Source organism: Prinia subflava, chromosome 16 (genome assembly GCF_021018805.1).
Source record: "Prinia subflava isolate CZ2003 ecotype Zambia chromosome 16, Cam_Psub_1.2, whole genome shotgun sequence".
NCBI classification, from domain to species: Eukaryota; Metazoa; Chordata; class Aves; order Passeriformes; family Cisticolidae; genus Prinia; species Prinia subflava.
The window spans coordinates 14,922,375-14,942,257 of record NC_086262.1 but is presented as its reverse complement, the minus strand read 5'-3'; the positions used below and the strand labels follow the sequence as shown (position 1 = coordinate 14,942,257).

General features: G+C 43.9%; 1 protein-coding gene across 5 annotated transcripts in view; it reads right to left on the bottom strand.

Annotated features, from left to right (window-relative positions):
• NSD1 (nuclear receptor binding SET domain protein 1) overlaps positions 1 to 19,883 on the bottom strand; it is a 60,338-nt gene that overhangs the window by 31,310 nt on the left and 9,145 nt on the right. For 4 of the 5 annotated variants that reach the window (XM_063413407.1, XM_063413405.1, XM_063413404.1 and 1 more), the window contains exons 3-7: positions 11,910 to 12,045; positions 8,790 to 8,962; positions 4,275 to 6,855; positions 1,514 to 1,635; positions 1,087 to 1,381 (exon numbers count right to left, since the gene is read on the bottom strand). In XM_063413407.1, coding sequence (XP_063269477.1) covers positions 1,087 to 1,381; positions 1,514 to 1,635; positions 4,275 to 6,855; positions 8,790 to 8,962; positions 11,910 to 12,045 — 3,307 coding nt within the window. The remainder of the gene's footprint in view (positions 1 to 1,086; positions 1,382 to 1,513; positions 1,636 to 4,274; positions 6,856 to 8,789; positions 8,963 to 11,909; positions 12,046 to 19,883) is intronic. The other variant, XM_063413408.1, reaches the window with a different exon arrangement.

The following is a 19,883-nucleotide window of genomic DNA, read 5'->3' as shown; positions in this document are numbered from 1 at the left end:
TGTGCCCTTTGACACCTCTGTAGGCACAGCTCATCCATCACACTTCTAACCCTCAAGACAAGCTTCTGCCCAATCTGTGTGCTCCAGCAAGAGGCGAGGGGAAATGAGGGGACAGAGCTACACAAACCCTGCAGACTGGATGCTTGCTCCCACTGCTGCAGCCTGTTCTGTTCTCCTGCATCTCCAATCTTGGGTTCACATCCTTAGTTTTTTCTCCTTTAATCTCCTCTAACTTCCCACTTCCTTGTGACACCCACAAGTCTCCAGAGGCAATCCCTCTTCCCTCACACATGACAGGCTAACTGACCTCCCACTGACCATAAATCTGCCTGCCTGGTTTATTTTTTCTTACTACAAGCTCTTTAGGAACAGTGTTTCCTCCAAGTTAGCACAGCAAGAACATCAGGGCTTTAACTCTGGACATGTCTTTAGATGCTATCAGAGAATAAACATACTGAAAGGAGACCCTGAGACTGACACTGCTGGAAAGGCAAAAGGCCCCTCAAATCACACTCCCTCTACACTGTGCCTTACTGAAAGACAAGGTCCTGGCTCACTGTTCACACAAGTCTTCAAAAATTTCTACAGATGCTTAGAACCTCTTAAGGAGAAAGTTTTTCCAGAGGGAATTTTGTGCTACAGCTCCCTGAGCTATCTAGGAGGGTAAAAGGTCACTCCATGAGCAATGCAGCTTAGACTTTGTGCATCACCCTCAGCACAGCAATGTTCATCCAAAGGAGTTTATAGCAACAAGAGACCATCATGCTAAAGGAATGTCACTGTTTGGAAGCACAGACAGCAAAGACTCAGAGGAGTTGTGGCCTCCTTCATTTGGACGAAACAGGCATTCTGTGCCAGGATCTAAGGACCACCACGGTCTACAGAAAGGCAACAGCACCAGGTCACTGGACACCCTTGCACCTGCCCTCTCTCATTCTCAACACAGTAAGTCAGTGAGTGAAGGAAGGCAAGAACAAACAGAGCAACAGCCACTGACCTTTTCATGCTGCCCCCCAAGCATCATTTTTCCACTGAACTTGTGTTATTTTCACTTACAAAAGCATTATCACAAAACCTGCCACTTACCTGCTTTCAGGAATCCCTCTTCTGCATCTGGAGAAGCAGAAACTTCAGAAGCATCTGAGGAAGACAGAACCACCACCTCTGGAAAATCTGAAGATCCTCCTGGAACTTGATTAGGGGGATCAGTGGAGTGGGATCCCAGTTCTGAGAAGGAACACTCTGCTTCAAGGACAGGAGGGGACTCTTTGGTTGAAGATGGAGTTGAAACCAAAGAACTTGCCCCCCGCTGGGTATCTCTGTTAGGACTGCATTGTGCAGGAACGCCTCCTTCAAATTCAGACCTCGCCACAGAATTCACCTGGCATGGTGAAATATGTTGGTGAAAACACACAATGCACACAGCAAGAACACTCAGCCACCAACAACACAAACACACACAGACCAGAGCCCTGGAGTAATAACCACGAAAAGCACACTGGCCTTCACCCACCTTTTGCAATTGCTCCTGGCCCTTCTTTGATTTTTTCTTGGGTGCAAACAAGTGATCATATTCTTCTGCATATTCCAGAAGCCGTTTACTCGGCTTTCTAAGGCGCTTCCTCTCTGAATGTGCTAAGAAAAAGGAAAGCAGCTTCAAGACTGTGTTTTTGAGACAATCACAAGACATCTGTGGATAATAGCTGTTCCTGCCTTCTCTTCCAGAGGTTCCATGTGGGAAGAGCTGATAATTCTTTGAGACAGCCTAAAGAACTTTTGGTTTTCCTATTTTCCAAAATCCCAACTTAGCAGGGGGGATTTTTAAGGACTTCAAGGTTCAGGTAAGAAATCAAAACACATCAGACTGAGAGGCTCCTGAAATTTCACCCAACATGTCCCTACAAGCTACATCTAACTTGCCTGCAGTTCTTTTACCAGAACCAAAGGCCATTAGTAATTCATTACTCTTTTGCTGTTTACCCAGTCTTTTGGTTTTAGTGCAGGGGCACAGGAAAACACTGTTTTCCCATAACACAGTTCAGTCAGTAGTTTCACTAGGAACATGTAAGCTTAATTCCTTCCCTTCCCCTCCTCCCTGGCATTTTTTTGTACACTACAAATTCCCCATCTGCTACTGCAAGGCCATTTATTGCTTTGTTTGTTCCACAATGAGATCAGGGAGCCAGTGACTGCGACACTTCTCGTCTCTGCAGTGTGGTACCATTGCAAGGTAAAAGGTGTTTCCTCACCACAACCCTAACCACCCGTGCCACAACACGCCAACGCATGGCAGGCTCCAAAAAACTGAACCCTGGCACTCTGTAACATCTCATCAAGCTGCAAAAACAAGGTGATGCACATTTATGTCTTTTTTCACTTCCCAGAATACCTCTGAATATCTCTGACTTTTTTAGCACTCAAAATCATTAAGCAATACTGCCCAAAGATTTCCCCTAGTCATGAAAATACCTGTGGTCTCCTGGAAGTTTTGGAACAAACAATAAATATTCTCTTTGTTTCATTTTATTTGTAGGAGGTGCCTTTTTCTTCTTTAAAACGGAAGCATTTTGTAACAAAGCATTTCAATGCAACGCTTCTAAACAGGGATGTTGGACAAGACTGCTACATTTTATTGTGGCTTTGTGGTTAAACAAGCATGAAAATGTCAAACTTGGCCAAAACAGAAGAAAGACACAACTTTCTCAAACACAGCTATTTTCAGCCTCTATTAACACTCTGCACAGGTGTCTGAGCGAAACACACATTTCAGCAGTTATGGGATGAGTATCCTCACCAGGCAACTATTTAGAGCCTCCCAACTTTACTGCCTCTCCCTCCTCTTTACTGTCTTTACTGCATCCTCCTTCCTAGCTCTCTTTGCAGAACTCTATCTTTGCCTCACACAGCATCACTGCAGGGATGCTTCAACTGCCAAACCACCACGAAGCCGTAAGAACCTGTCTGGATCTTGGTGTGAAGGAAGAACCCACAGCCCAGAACGTGCATCCTCTCACCTGCTCTGTAGAGACTTCAGTCCTCAAAAACACCCAGACCCAGCCAGAGGAGTCAGTGAATGATTAAGCTGGTCATGACTTAAAACCAGAACTTTTACCCCATGTGTTACACCCTATAGGCTTGTTTTCTGTGCCTGCTGCAACTTGCCTTGGGCAGGTCCCACCACCAAGCCAGGAACTGCCTCTGCCACAATTGAAACAGAAATGCAGGCTGCCTCCAGAACCACAAAAAGCAAAATACACACATCAAAATGTACACTGAGGGAACATATAAGTGACAGAAAGCACACAGGTTCAAAATTATGATTAGTTGTATTATTTTATGATATTGCAATTAGAATAGAGCAATTTAGTTTGGTGCAACCTCTGCAAAAATCTAATTTTACTGGGTTTTTTAAGGTGTGTTTCCCCAGATCCCCAGCAGAAGCCGGAGGACGGTACATGCCAAATATGGTTCTGTCCTATTCCTTCCACACACCCTTTTATTTCTTCCTTTGGCTTTAACCAAATGTCCCCACCTCTGGGAGAGGCAGGGCTCTCTTGCCTTTTGGTCCTCAGAAGCCTCCTCCTCCCTAGGTCATTTCCTTTCCAATGCTGCTGCCTTACTTCTGTCTGCCATATTCCACACCCACCTCCAGCCCAGCCTCCCTGGCAGCTTTCCTCTCTTCTGTTCTCTCTTTCACCCATCAGGCAGCCACACCAGAACTGTAAATCCTGAAATCTGTGGGGCTCCACAATTCACTGTGAGCACATAATAAAATTCCACACTAAAACCCAAAAAACTCCCAACACATTGTCTTGAGGAAATCCTACAGAACAAATCAAAGACAAACTATGTCAAACAGCACATAAAAGATAAAAAACAGAGCAGCCATCGAGGCTCAGTTTACTGGAACTTTCTGGCACTGACCTATCCCACCAACACCAAGCTTGTGGCTCTAAGGAACACATTATGAAGGTGCAAGTTAAAAAAAATCCCAGGCTCAGAAGGATTTTTATTTTACCTTTCACCATGGAAGAACTTAATATTTATAATGTGTGTAAGATTTTCTGACCAACAACCTGAGTACAAGCTCATAATTAATCTGCCTCCTTTGTCCTCCATGCTTTCAGAGAACTCATACCAAGGTCCCACACTTTCTTCTGCTCAGACGTAGACATCTTCACATTGTCAGACAGCCACAAGTTTTGTAACTTATCCTTTAAATAAAAAAGTGTAAAATGTATACAAACACTCTGGCGCAAGTCCAGCTCCCTTACCTTGTGCAGAGAATTCAGACTGGGGAGCAAAGTTGCCAAGCTCTGTTTCTGAGTCCATCACACTGGTGTTTGGCTTACCACATACATTCAAACGTTTATCAACTAAGTCTACACGATTCTCAAAGTCCTGAACTGCCAGGTCTCCCTCAAGCACCTTTGAATGAGGGGAATGCCTACGTCCCAAGCACTCATTTCCCTTCAGTGAAAAGCCACGAGAATTCAGGCCAAAGGCACTCTCCAAGTTTCCTTGTTCCCTAGATCTACTGGTGTGCTTATTAGATCTAGCACTGCTTTGGTTAAAACGCTGCCATCGCTTTTTGGGTGCTACGTGATTTGTATCATTAGACTCATCACCAAGAGAGCTCTCACTATTTGCCTCTGAATCCAAGTCTGGACTCTCCCCATTTTCAGCAGAATTGCAGCTCTCTTTATTTCTACCAGCTTCAGGTCTCCTTCCAATACGACCTAAATTGTCATCAGATAAACAGGCAGAGTCTTCATCAGTTGAATGCTCTGTTAAATCAATACACTCTTTCCTCTCAGCATCTTCTGCCTCATTCCCTAGAGGACTGGTAACCGAACCGTGCACACGGAATGCATGTTCTCCTGAATCTCTGGGTAACCGACTTAGTAACTTACTTGGCCCTCCTGGTTTTAAGTCCTTTCTGTTTGAAACTGTTTTATCTCCAAGCTTTGATGACTGCTTAGATTTTGAACAGTTGCGTTTGGACATGCAATTTGTGCCGTTTGTCCCAGAAACAGCAGCACTCGCAGGCTCCCTTTTACCAGTACCAATCCCTGTCAACTTGGTTGGAGGACTGCGTGAAAATGAGGAGTTGCTTATAGTGGAGTTTGGAGTTACTGTTTCCTGGACACAATCTCCATTTTTTTCTATTTTATATGGGGGACCTACAATAGACAAAGACTTGAGACCGCTTGCAGAATTGCTTCCAGAACTATCACCTGTGCTGGCATTTCGAAATGGGACTATATTTTGACCAGTCATCAGTTGCTGTTCTTTTGTCTTACTGTCATGCATATCTTTCAACATCATTAACAAGGTGCTGAATTTGTAATCTGGTTCAATAGGCAAACGACCATGACCAGAGGCAGAAGAGAAAAGCAAAGGCACTGTGGCCTTTTGAGTGCCAGAGTCACTGGCATCGTCATTCATGGAGCGATATGACAGTTCCTTCAGCTCTGACAGAACGTGCTTCACCACGGCTGTTTCGATTTCAGCAGAATCCCTGGGTTTCTCGTGCATGTTGTTCAACAGTTTCTGACCATCAACTTTTCCACTTCTCTGAAGAGAATCTCTTGGAAGGCCAGAGAAACCTTTGGTATCTGAAGAGCAGCGATTCATACCACCATCCTCTTCTGCAAGAGAAGGCTCCAACCCAGCAACCTTCTCTTTATGTTTACATTTTATACTCCTAATTCGGGGTAATTTCACACTTTTCGGTTTCAAGATTGCTTGATTTGTAACAGCAGGCCAGGAGCTGTCCTTGGAAACACTTTGGGGGGTAGTGTGCTTGTTTGCCAGGGAAAGATTGTCATTTCTCACATCCAAAGAGCACTCGAGAGGTGTCAATGACATCTCAGCATCAGAGAAACCTACTTCAAGCTCCCCATCTGCAAATTCAGCATCAAGTCTGTTGGTTACCGAACCTCCCAGAGGTTTGCGATCTCTGTGAGACTTCTTCCTGGCCCTTCTGCTGCTCTTCTGAGAAAGATACATGGAAAGTTTAATGTTTCCACTTGACGTCATAGGAAAGTCCTTCTCCACTTTATCTGAAGAATCACTAACTTCAAGAGCACTAGAGGCTCTCTCTGAACTTTGGTCCATGGTATCTACATCACTGTTCCCACCATCAGAGAGGGAAGAAGAAGAATCTGATTCAGTTCGTTTTTTCTCTACACCAGCATCAGATGCAGAATAGTGTATTTTTAACTTGGAACTGCACAAAATGCCCAGGGAGCTCTTTTCTCTCTCAAAAGACGAGCTGGAAAACAAATCCCCTTGGAAGGTGTTTTTCAGAGCATCGATTTTACGATTCTCATAGTCTGGTTTTAAAGGTGTCTTTTCAAAACGTCTTTCTCCAAAGGAGGAAAGCAAATGGTTTTCCCTGGTGCTGCTGGATGCTGTCAGGCTGTTGGCAATCCGGCGAAGCTCGTGAGACGCGTGTTTCTCTGGTAGGTCCCCAACAATCACGTTTCTGACTATGCTCTCTGGTGTTTTGTCTTTGATTTCTTCCCTCGATGCCTCCTCTCCTGCACCACTCTTTTTTACTCTAGTCCTTTTTCTGCTTTCAGAAGTCGTTTTCACGTGTGGCTTGATGTGCAATTTTCCTTTTTCGCTGGCCACGTGTCTGGAGTCAAAAGCCAAGGATTTAAAGCAGCCGTTCAGTGGCGTGTCCCTTTCTGCTCCAGGGCCATTGGTGTAGTATTCCAGCTCCACGTCCTTCTCGCTGTCCTGCTCGCTGGAGTTCTGGCTGCACTTCTGATCCTCTGGCCCTCCGAGAAGAATGTCTTCTGCCTGTCCAACACTGACTTCCCATTTAGCCCTAAATCTCTGAGGAACCTTAAAAGTCAGGAGACAAGAAAAAGACAAAATTTGAGTAGGTAATCAAAGACAAAAGCCAGGAGCACAAGGCACAGAACACAGTGACATTCCTGCATTTTGCATCTTTAAGACAATCACATGAATTCCCTGAGACTGTGTCTGGCAGACACAGGAAGTACTCCTGGGTAAGCACCCTGCATTCCAGCTGTGCCCTGTGCATTCCCAGAACAGTAAAAAGACACTGGCAAGTACAGGTCTCTGAGGAACCAGATGTCTTGGCATCCCAACATATCCTGAACACAACAGCCTGTAAAGGGCAATGCATATGGTATGGATCCCTGGCACAGAAATGCAAAGCTGCAGCCAGCAAGCCTTGCAAGGCAAATGCAGCATTGTTTTCCTCAAACTATCTGAGCAGACCTGTTTGCTGTGCTCATTGTTGATTCTTCCCGCATCCCCTGAATTCAGAGCACGATCTGCCCTCTCCATCAACTCACCTCGGGACAAACATGAGATCCTCACACATCTAAGATGTGCTCTATCAAGTTCACAATGTCCATTCCTGAGAATTCTCCCAGTTTAACTCTATCTTTAGAAAAACCAGAAAGCTCTCTGCATACTTAACAGGAACCTCTGCTAATACTCAAAATCAACACGAAACTTGTTTCTTATCTGCATGTGTAGTTTTTGGCTGCACAACAGCAAACCAAAAGCTTTACCCTGCTCCTAAAATCAAAACCAATTCCAAGGCAGGAGGAACAACTTACATCCTTGACACTTTTCTTTTAAAGAAAAACCCAATGAAATCTCATCTCAGCAGACTCAAGAAGTTTTATGAAGCCTGATAGCAATCCAGCCAAATACTCTCAGCTTTGCATCAATTTTGGCTTCCAGGGGTGCAAACCTGGACGTTTATGTGAGCAACAAACATTTGATTCCCTCTGCTGTGGGCATGCTGGCAATCCATTTACATACAGAATGAGATTTCAGCCACGCAGCACTTCTAGGACCAGAGAAGTTACTTGGGAGCATGTCACTAGCTGGTGGGAGGGCTGAGAACACAAGGAGAGAAGTCCTTGAAGAAGATACTGAACATGCCCTTGGGAAAAGAAAAACCAAATAAGGCCATTGCCCCCAGGGACTCACATCTGCAAGAGCAAATTCAATTTGATGGTGCTGCACTAACACAGGTTATAAAGGTTTAGAGTAAGAGAAAAAGAAAAACCAGATACCATTGCCTAGTATAACTATTTGCTCTCTTACGGTAACTCAGTAGCCTCTGTAGTTCTTCACTTCAGCAATTCTAACGAGTTTATTTCTGCAGTCACCTTCCTAAAGACATAGACCAGACCCCTGTGTCACATTACATTAACTGGCTACAACTGCTCAGGGCTGTTATGTTTGGAAACGGAGATGATGCGATGAGCCACAAAACTCATTCCCACAGGCTCACTGACAAAGCATTTTCCAAGTCAAATTATAAGTCCGAACAGGTTTCTATAAAGAGAATTACTGAAGCAGTGCTAAAAACCCCACTGCTTTATCTCAGACAGTGATCTAGTGAAGCATGCAACTCCAGCTCAGATTCAGACCAGCCAAAGGAGGCTGCCAGAGAGCACAGAAGATTTTTAGCAGTGCTGCAATCCACATCAGGAGAGGGCTGTGCCTCTGAACAGATCCCACACCAACAGAGCCCAGATTCCTCTGCCTTCCAGAGCTGTCCAGGGCAATGGAAGCAGCAGGCCACACCCCAGCACAGAAGAGAGCCTGGAAACTCCTGGCTGTTTAGAAACTATGTTGCTGTAAGAACACAAAGAATTCCTTCCCTGGCTGCCCTGCTGCAGAGTCAGTCTCACAGAAGCTGTCAAAGTACAAATCCAGGCATAAAGGAATATTTTGTACTGTGCAGATTCAAAGAAATAAAAACATATTACAGAAAACAGCTCTTTCACCTTATGTTTGTAGCCTTTTTCCTTCTGCTTTCCTCTTTTCCGGAGAACAGGGAGCTCTTCAAACTGATGTCTCCCTTCAAAGAGGACAATAGCTTTCCCAGCAACCCAGGTTTTCTCTGAAGGTTCTCCTAGGGCATCCACATAGTACTCTCGGTATGGTTTCTGATTGGAAACTATTTCAAGAAATTTAACAGCATTAACTCCTTGTATGTAACAGAATAAAGACACAAAAAGAGACACAGAAAACTGTAACAATTTGAGAGGTAATTTTCATTTTGCTCAATAACATTCCCACATAAATGCCAGTTCTGGGGATTTCTACTCACAACTAAGGGAGACCCCTTTGACTGCTGCTGTCTATATTCTACATTGCTATTCTAGTTTTGTTTGTGCTTTTTTTCTTACAAACAACTGATTAACACATCTATGGTTGGTCATCTTCCTACACCAAAGACTGTCAAAAAAAAAAAAAAAAAAAAAAAAAAAAAAAAAAAAAAAAAGGCAAAAAATTTCTAAATATTTTTTCCTTGAGAGACACAACACACCAGGCAGAACATTTCTTTTCTGCTGCTCCCTGATTAATGATTAAACAGTCCAGAGCACTTGACCGTTGGGAAAACAACAGTGCTGGCAACACCCAGAACTGACATCCTTCTGGATAGGATTTACTCACCCAGGTTGAGCCTCCCCCATCACAATACATCCCATATTGTTCAATGTTTTAGTACCAAACAATGTCTTATTTAGGACACAAAACATGAACAGCAGTATTTAAGCAAACACATGCATACACACCGAGAAGATTAGGTGCAACATGACACAACATTAGTTGCAATGAGTCTCTCCATACTTCAGGCACAGAGGTGTAGAGTAGAAGAAATTAAATCATAAGGGCACATTCAAAGATTCTTTAAAGGTACTTTCTATGCAAGAATGTTGAACATATATGGTATAAATAAGAACTGAATCAGTACTGGGTGTGCTGGTGGAAAAGGACAGGTCATAAGCATTAGAATGGAGCAAACAACACTTGAAAACAAGGGATAGAAACTTCTCCCAGCAGTTTGCTGCAATGTATTAATCTTCTCCTGGAAACACCTTCACTCTCTGAACAGGCAGATTACACTTCCAGCCCATCTAGTTTGTGCTGTCTCTTCCAGGGTGACAGCACAGTGTGGCAGCCTGGCTTTAAGTGATGCTGAAATTGTGATTCTAAGCAAGACCACTGAGAGGATGACAAACAATGACCAGAACAACATCAAACCCAGTGCAAAGCTCACAGGCTTCATCCACCCCATTCACAGTTCTGGGACTCAAGCCACTGAGCCTACACCTTCCAGCTCCAAAAATCTTTCAAGTCAGGAGCTTGCTGAGAAAAGGTAAACTGCCTTTAACTGAACACCATTCCTCAAATCCCAAGAGAAGAGGCTGCAGCACAAGTGAGGAGGTTGAAGCGACCTGCCTTGTTTTGAAAGGCTTGTTCCCTTGGCAACAGGAGAGCCAAGGCAGCAGGACTGTGCTTCCTACAGTGCACACAGAGTCCAGCTCTCCCTGCCCAAAAGTGGCAGAGTTCAGACCCACCTGCTTTGCCACCTTGGCACTGGGAAGGAAGGACAAGCAGATCACATACAGCCACAGCTGGAAAATACAATTTTCCCCTGAGCTCCATTGGTCTGAACACAGATAAAATAATGATGGGAGATTCCATCATGTGGCTGGAGATCAGGCCTTCCTGGAACTTGCTAACAGAGCTTTGCCTCCCTGTAGAATTCCTTTATTAGAAATCCTCATGCACAGGCTGAGAAGGGAATACTGGACAATTATATACATTAAATCCTGCCCAAAACTTCATGAGGAGGGATGTGAGGGGAGATATTATATATCAGCCTATCTTCTGGAAACATCTCCGACGGGATTTTGAGAGCTGGAAAAAGACTATTTAAAATAGCACAGTCAGTATTCTCTAGAATCAGGATAAATGCCTCCCAAAGGATGAAGGCAGAGGTGAAGAAAGAAGAACTTCAGCAACCAGGCCTGGAGATGATGTGAGCACCACATAGGAAAAGCTACTTCATGTCTCTAGAGAAACAGCAGTGGCTCTGAGATGATGGCCACTCAAAAAGAACTCCACTCATGCCCACCACTTGTGCTTAGGCTGGCAAGGGCCACACAACCTGGAGACAAATACAGCAGTGAGTGGTAATCTCACCAGTCTGGCACTGTCAGCGGCAGAGAACACCAGTCCAAGGGGTTTCCAGCTGCCCACAGAACAAAAAGAACCAGAAGGGGGAACCAGGAACAAATAAGTCTTTCTGTTTGTGGCAGCCTCCCCATGGCATCTGGTATGATACTAAAAGCAAACAATTCTTCACTTCCCTTCTGTTCTCTCCATCACTCACCTCTGTCTTGATCTTTTAGGACTCTTTCTCCCCTCCTGGCTCTCTCCTTTGGTCAAGCACAAGCTCTGTCACATTTGCCCATCTCTCTTCCTCACACTCAGCTTGCTCACACTATATATACCCTAAACATTCACATATGTAGCTCCATCTCTTAGTTTTTCCAGAATTTCCCTATCAACAGCCCCTTATCTTCTTGTGCCAAACAAGACCCAAAAAATTCACTTCCATGCAAATGCTCCCATCACACCTTCAGGCATTTAGCAGCTCACTGCACTATCCCACACTCCACTCCTCAACCTCTCCAGCCTTCCTCTCTCCAAGAACAACTCTGTGTCCTCACACACTCCAATCTTCCCAGCTCTGCTTCCTCATCTGTTGCACCTATCTGATCCATCTCTTTTTTCTCTGCATAACTTTCCTGAGAGGCTGCTCTTTCTTCTGCACTGCCCTGAGCTTAGCCCAGCTATTTGTCCTTCCTAGAGTCTGGGAAAAAAAGCATAAATGTCCAACAGCTATCTGTGCCACTTCACCACTCCCAGCTCCTTCTTCTTCCTGCCACCTCCTTCATTTAGCTCCACTTTATGGATCCAGGTCTTGTTTTCCACAGCAGTCTATTTCTTCACACATTTCAAAGGCCAGAAATGCTTTGAAAATTAATTAAAAACTGCAGCATCCTGCCATACACAACACCTCCACTTTGTGGTCTAAGCAGATACAGTACCTTTCATTTTTGAGTGACAGTCCAGCACTGGGTCATGACAAATTGTGCATGGCCACCATGGGCGTCTGTTGAACTTGGCCCAAACAAGATCCCCAACTTCATACTTCACTGGAGGAGGTTTCTTCTTGGCTTGGATCTTTGGGGAAAAACCAGAACAAGAAATCACTAAAGCTCCAGATGCTTTTGAAGAGATTTGCCTCCCCCCCTGTGTGCAGATTACACGGGACAGCAGAGACATTTACATCAAAAAGCAAGTCCTGATTTTACTTAGTGGCTCCTACACCTTCAAAGAACACAATGGTTCTCTCCATTCTTCTGAAAGAACAAAACAGTAAGAGGATTTGAGAAGGTTTTTGTTATTTTTTTAATAAGTAACATGACCTCTGGTAAACGACTGCACTCAAACTTCACACATTTGAACAGGTAAATATTTGGAGTCACTACTAGACCCCATTACTTCACCAACACCAGTTTGCTCATTTCAAAGGTTGCAACATACAGAAAGAGTAGTAGTAAGTGAAATTTTCCTGACTGAAACATGATAAGAACAGCAAATAAAGTGTTTATCAATAGGGGAAAAAAAACCAGTTGGTATCTACAAGTTAGTAACTTTCCTGCTTCTCAGATGTGCTCAGGAAAAAGCTTCACCAGAAAATATTTGAAACCAAAGACAGGTACAATCACAAAAACCCCCTTATATACTAATGTTTAGCTTGTATGAGCAGACCTGGTGTTGCTTTGCCCCAAAACTACGGAGCAGAAAGGGAGCATAACAGCAGTGACCCCTCTCTAGGACACAGACAGACACAGTGACCCTCCCTGCTCACAAGTATCAACTCCACAGACACTGTCACCCAAACCCACTCAGCTTCTCAGGGCTGTGCAGCAGCCACAAGAACACCAAAATCTTTCAATACACAAACCCTAAAGCTGTTTAATGCCACTTCTGTGTCACTGCCCAAGAGCTGAGCGCAGATCCTGCGCCGTTTGTGAAGCACGAAGCCTCCCTGGCTGGATGTGCTTTACCAGCAGGACCTCTGCCAAAGGAGAGGATCTAGGAGCTTTGGTGCTGTGAATAATTGAGCCAAGACGAGATACAATGGGTTTTCACAGGATACAACAATCCCTGTACCCAGCTGTGAGGTATCCAGCCTGTTTAGCAGCACCCACCAGCATGTCCCAGGTGGGTTCAGCATTTTAGGAGTTTCTCTAGGTATTTTTCTTGCCAATAAGCACAAGCAATCTGCTCCTCATTAAAGCTGTTACAGCACGAACACACACCTTTCTGCTTCACTTCTCCATCCTGCTAACCACTCTGCTCGAGGCACGTCTCTTGCCATACCCAGTTCAACTTCCCAGCAACTAAAACACAACAGACCTCTCTAATAAAAGGTATATTCCGTTTCTCATTGACTTTTATGTGTCTTCTTCATGTGGTTAGAGAAAACACAAAAGAATAAACCCTGTCACATGAAAAAAGGCACGTAATGAGGTTACAGACTACATTATTGAAATTCTTTTCACTCACTCATCAAAAGCCACACAATAACTTACTGCTGAGCAGGAGTTCAAGAACAGGGAATGTGAACAGCATCGGGCAGGGGGCTGCAGCTCCTCTCTCAGCCAGTGCCTTGCTGCAGCCTCTGTGTCTCCAGCTGTATCTATGAGCACAGGAACCAGAGGTGCTGCCTTGGCTATTGCTTTTAAAATGCAGATGCACTTTCAGATGCAACCCCCTTTTTTTTTTTTGTCTGTTTCCTGCTTAAGTTCTTGTTAATGTGACTTTAGCCTCAAATATTTTTTTAGACAGACTTCCAGCCTGGGCTTTGAGGGGTACATGTATATCCCAGCTGATTATCTGTGCATACACATACAATAGATGTGCATCTTACTGACAACTGTAACCTGAGCACGGTCACTGGATGGAGCAGTAAAACCTCACTGGAGATTTGCCAGAGCCATTCACATTGATCCACCTGAAGCACACCCACAACCCCTGCCCTTAGGCAAGTCTGCATTTAAATCAACTCTTTGTCAACCTCCAACACCCCAGCCGAGTAAAAAGGTGGCTTTCAAGAAACTATTCAGACAACGCTTAAACCTCTTTCCAAGAAGCCAGCAGCTATTCTCATTCCTGCCCGGTTTCCTCTCTCATTTCCCCAGCATTAGCAGTCAGGTGTTGGACTCACCATCACCCACCACAAAGTCCCCACCAGTGGAAGCATCATGTCCTGAGGGAGAGCCTTCTAACAGGATGCACTGCAGCAGGTCACTGTCCTGCATAATTTTCCTCTCTACTCTCCCTAAATCCCACCAACCTGTCAGAAATGCCTTAGCATTTTCTTCTTTACATGGGGAAAAAAAATCTGCTAGGGGCTTTCAAAACGTGTAAAACTGAAAAGCCAACAGTAGAGGAACAAAAGCAGCAGTTATTGTTCTTCTCAGGTACAGTTAAGTCTCTTCCGTTAAACTCTGCAGCATGATAGAAAAATTATAGCCCCAATGCATACATTTCTTATGTCAGAATACATCAAATTTCGCTCCTATTAAAATTAGCATTTGCTACAGCAAGATCAGACTGCTGATAAATCCTGATGGCAAAAAATTTAGCCCTGCAGTAACAGTGACTTCTCTGTAAGCTAGGGAAAATCCAAGTTTTGTTAAAAACTAAACTTCAGATGTAGTTCCCCACGTCTGATCACAACACTTTTCACCTCCAGAGCATGGACATATTCAAGTATTTAAATAACAAAAAAATGTGTGAGCCACTGCAGATTGGGTAAGAGCCATGTTGTAAGTCCAGTGGAGAAACACTGAAGAAATTAAAGCAGGTAAGAGCCTTGGTTAATGAGGAAGGAAAGGAGAGGACCTTCTCCATTGATGAGGAACAACAGTTTTGTATTTTATGATGTTGTCCTCAAGGGAGTCATAACTATCTACTCTGTTATGTTTGGTATTAATTTGCTGTTCAGATGGGACAAGCTACAGCCTAAACTTGAGATGATATGCAGCATTCCAGATCACGCTGTCCTATTTTTGGCCAAAACAAGCCTGTACCTTGCAGACATTTTTAATCAGACCCTCTCCACCAAAGACCCCAAATGATCACTATGGAAAGGGTCACAAGCCAAGATTCAGCAGCAGGATAAGACAAAAACCATCTGCAAAGTCATCTCTTGAATTTGTACTATGTCAACCAAGCACACCAGTCTGCAGTTCACTAAGTGAAACACCAAATGCTGGTGCTCAGCTTCATGAGGAGACTTTCTATTAGAAAACTCTCCTGAAATTCTCACCATACAGCAATTAATTAAACATATCAAGCAAAGAAAACTTACATTTCCAAGTGTTTTTATTTTAGTAAACATATTGTCAGTCCTCAACTGTCTGTCACCAATCTTCCTCCCTTGAAAATAACCACATCATTTAAAAGTGGAAAAAATAACCCTTATCCAGTAACCACTCTTGGCTCTGTCACTGGAAGCTGTTGTTCAATCCATTCATCTTGCTGGAAGAAGTGGCACAAAGCAGAAGCCCACAAACAAAGATAATGTTGACAGCCACAGGGTGCACCTTTCCTGCAGCACTGGACATCTCTGAATAAAAATCAGAGCAGCATCAGCCCCTCCAGTGCAGCTGGAGATGCAGCTGCAGACACCCCACGTGCTCCAACAGCGTGACCAGGGATGTGACCACCTTGGCAGAGCCACAGCAAGACTGAATTGCACACAAAGGGGCAGAGATGTCTGCTGCTACAGGCAATTTCAAATTTGCAATTCCATATACCCAAAGACATCTGTCCAGAGACCAAGCACTGATCTGCAGCCGTTGTAGCCCTGCACACTTCCAATCAGACCTGCTTTGGAAAGACATTGTGGAAATATTTGGCCAAGAAAGCCCTATTACAGTTTATTCCTGACTTAATTATAAACAATGTTACTCAATGAAGCCAGGGACAGAACATGTTTTGCAGAAAGGCTGGGGCAGCAAAAGAGACTATGTGTGTAAGGACGATGAAGAAAAGCAAGAAAGAAGCCACTGACTCCCCCAAAATAATGGAGGTAGATCCTGCCAAGCCTGTTTCAGGCACAAACTGGACAGAATCAAAGCCAAGGATGAAAATAAAAGGAGGCAGCCACATCCAAAGGGTAATTAACCAATACAGTGTAAACAATGCCACTAATAACCTTTTCCTCTGAGTGTACAGCAGATACCTGCCCAGGGCCCTGCAGCAGCAGCACAGGATGGGGATATCTCCTGAGCAGATCTCACCACACTGGCAGCTGCCACACCCCACACATGAGCTGGCCCAAACATCACTGCCAGGGGCAGAAACAGCAACAGCTCTGCCCCATAAACTTCCAGTGCTCTCTTTTCATTCCCAGGCCAGCGACTCTCATGCTTCTCCCTGCATTCCATCTATGCCCAGGATAAAGTTGTTCCCAACACCTACTTCTTATTAGTTAGAACTGAAAGATTGCTGAGGATTAGTCCACAGCCTGCCCCACCACTACCTTTTATTCCTTTAAGTTTGGTGATCACTATTTTTTCCTAACAGGATGAGATGCCAAGAAGTCCATCTAATTCCTATGAGCCACCAGTGCCAGATACAGCTGAACTGGCTGAAGATCAACAGCTTTACCAGAAAAAAATCCTACCAAAATGAACTTGAGGGAAAGATGACATTTGAAGGCACCTGGATAGCCTGGGCCAAACAGTCTGCTGGAGAGGGACTTCTTACTAGGACACAGAGTGACAGGACAAGGGGAATGGCCATAATCTGTGAGTAGGTGTAGATTAAATGTGAGGAGGGAATTCTTCCCTGTGAAGGTAGTGAGGCCCTGGTACAGGTTGCTCAGAGATGCTGTGGCTGCCCCTGGATCCCTGGAAGTGTTCAAGGTCAGGTTGGATGGAGCTCTGAGCAATCTCACCTAACAGAAGGTGTCCCTTCCCATGGCAGTGTTGGAACATTGTCTTTAAGGCCCCTTTGAACCCAAATCATTCTGGATTTTACAAAGAAGTTATCCAGTAACACAGCCAAGCCCACAGCTGGTGTCACAGGCACCCTGTGCCTAGGACAGGCCACTCCCAGCTCCTGTCATTTAGGTGGAACAGGTTATTCACCCCCTGCCCTCACAAAGGAGAGGCAGCAACTGGGGCAAGTTCTCCCTATTGAAATACTACCAGAACAAACCTGGAAGGGCACTGCTAAAGCTACCCCAAGAGTCTTCAGGAGATGGAACTTCCCTCCAGCTACAGCACAACCTCACCGAGTTAGCAGAGTTTAAGACAAAGTAGAGCAGTTTAAACCTCAGCACTCAGGATTATCCCTCTGTCCATACAACTCCTGTCCCAGGGGATCCAGATCCTTTACTCTGGTCACAGAAATGAGGCAGCAATGGATGCAGCTCCCATACAGTGACTGCTGCTGACAGATAGTTAAAAGGTCAACTCCTACCTCTGTACTGCTCCTAACAAAGGGAGAATGGAAAGAAGTCTGAGTGATCCATGGTTCATTACCTCACTCAGCCCCAACACTTGTGCACTGAGAAATGAACAGACATAGAGAGAAGGAAAGAGAGGAATTGGGAAATAACCTTTGCTTGGGAATGCTGCATGGAAAGGTAAAAAGGAGAAGAGACTAAGAACAACAACAGCAAAATCAGTAACAGCTTGTGATGGAAGCCAGAAATAATAATTCTCATAAGCAAAGATTCATGTCTTAAAGAAGCTTTTCTGAAATCAAAACCAAAGCAGTTGGAAAGAAAAAAAAAAAAAAAAAGAAAAACAAGAAAATGGAGAGAAAATTAAATTGTATGTATTTGATAGCTCAAGAAATATTTGAAACTAAACAAACAGAGATCACCAAAGTTTCCTTCACACAAAGTACCACTACCAAGCACAGGACATGTAAGCCTTTACAGAGAGAGGCTGCAATGCTGACCTGCCCTTGCTGTGACAAAACTTACAGGAATCAATCCCTGCACAGGGAAAGGGGCAGGCTCAACTGGAGTCCATATGGACAAAACCCCCACGCAAACCACAGCACGCAATGGCATTTCTGAAGAAACCAGAGTAACAATCACACTGGCACTTTATGGCAAGCTTCAAATCAAACAGAGCAGCTGGAGAAGCCTGCTGGAAGGCCATGGGCAGCCTGTGCTGCTGGGGACATGCTCTTCATCCCAACTGCTCCAGTCCTGCTTCAGCTTCAGCACTGCAGCAAAAAGCAAACAAGTATCTGACCTACATTCATGTCTGAAAAAGTACACTACTATGTGAGACCTTTATCATCCAGAAGTGTTAAATACTCACTAATTAAATATTCACTAGCAAAAAATACAGCAGAGATTATGATACAGACCCAACTTCTGCTATCAACATGCTTGTGGGCATTTGTTGTCTTTGGTCAGTTTTTCCTACCATTTTCCAGGGTACTGAAGTTTTTCAGGGTCCATATGTATACATATGAACTACCCTGAAAGGTTAAAATCAAGAGAGGAGATTGGACTACTTTGAGTAATTCCTACATCCTGATGCACTTCTATCAAGTTCAGGAGTTATCCACATACAGATTTTAAATAAAAAATGTAGTGACAAGAGAACACCAAGTTTCAGTCTCCAAGATAACTGAATAACAGTATCCCTGTTTCTCTCAATGGAGATAGTTTTCCTTATGGATTGGATGGAAGAGCAGTGCAAGAGAAAGCTCTGGCACTTCAGCATCCTAGCTACAAGAAATGCACCTGACAGCAAGGTTTGAGGGAGGCAGGAGGAGGAAGTGGGAAGGAGAGAAGGGGTATGATCTCACTCAGATGCCTGGTGGAGAGAAATCCACTCACACACAGATTTCAGACCACTTCCAGGAGCCTGAAGCAGAGGACAGACTCTCATACTTGCTTATCTGCACACACTTTAAATGATAAACCACATTCTCTTTAAATCTGGCTCTTTTAATCAGCACTAATTGTTTCACCAAGAGAGCAACTGCTGGCATTACCAAAACTTTGCAAATTCTTACAAAGAACAATTACCCACAAATATCTTCTTATGTCAGAGAACAAGCAAAAAAACCACTAACTGAAACCAGGTCATCAGATTTGTCCCCTTTTTAGCCTTACTTTTGTGCTCATCTACGTATTATCAAATTGCTCAGAAGCAAGACATCAGATAAACACAGTGCTCATTTCTCAGACATGAAGTTTCTAAATCCATGAAATGAAAAACAGATTCAAACCACGCAAAATGAAACTTGGCTATTCTAATTTATACATGTACAGAATGTTAGAATGTATGCTCTATTCATTACAGCTTAAGCTGTAACCAGAATGAAGTAGAACTAGGGAACAGCATGTTCAGTGCAAAGAGTGAATACTGTACTAGAACCTCAACAGCTAAAATGTGTGAGTTTGGGTTGAATTAAATTATCTGGCTTGTTGCTTGTTTTGGTTGTTGATGTAGTTTGGGTTTTTTTTAATGTCCATGCGAGTCTTTAAAAGCAACAAACATTTAAGGGGGGGCTTGCAAATCTCATTTTTTGCAGAAGTTTTTATTTACCCACAGGAAAGGAAGGGATAATCCCACTTTGCTAGTCCATGTCAAATAAAGAGATGCCTCTTACACAAAACCATAACCTCCTGAAAATGAGGTGGCATTCAGCATGTAAGTCCCCCTATCCAGCAACACCCTTTTTCCAAAGCAGGCAAAATTTCTATTCATATAAAATTAAGTGTTAATTTGCACTTAGAACTTTGACTGCTTTTCCTGAATTCCTACTAAAATTGAAATCTGAATTTTTGAACACTAGCAGGGCAATAAATTTATCTTAAGCTTATTTATTTCTTGATATCCACACTCAAAGCCATGACCTGAGGAAGGTTCATGCTTCATGCACCAGGTACTACAAACTTATGCATCCAAGAGGCTTCCAAACCTTTCTCTGATGAATCCAGCTTCCTAAACATTGTGGACATA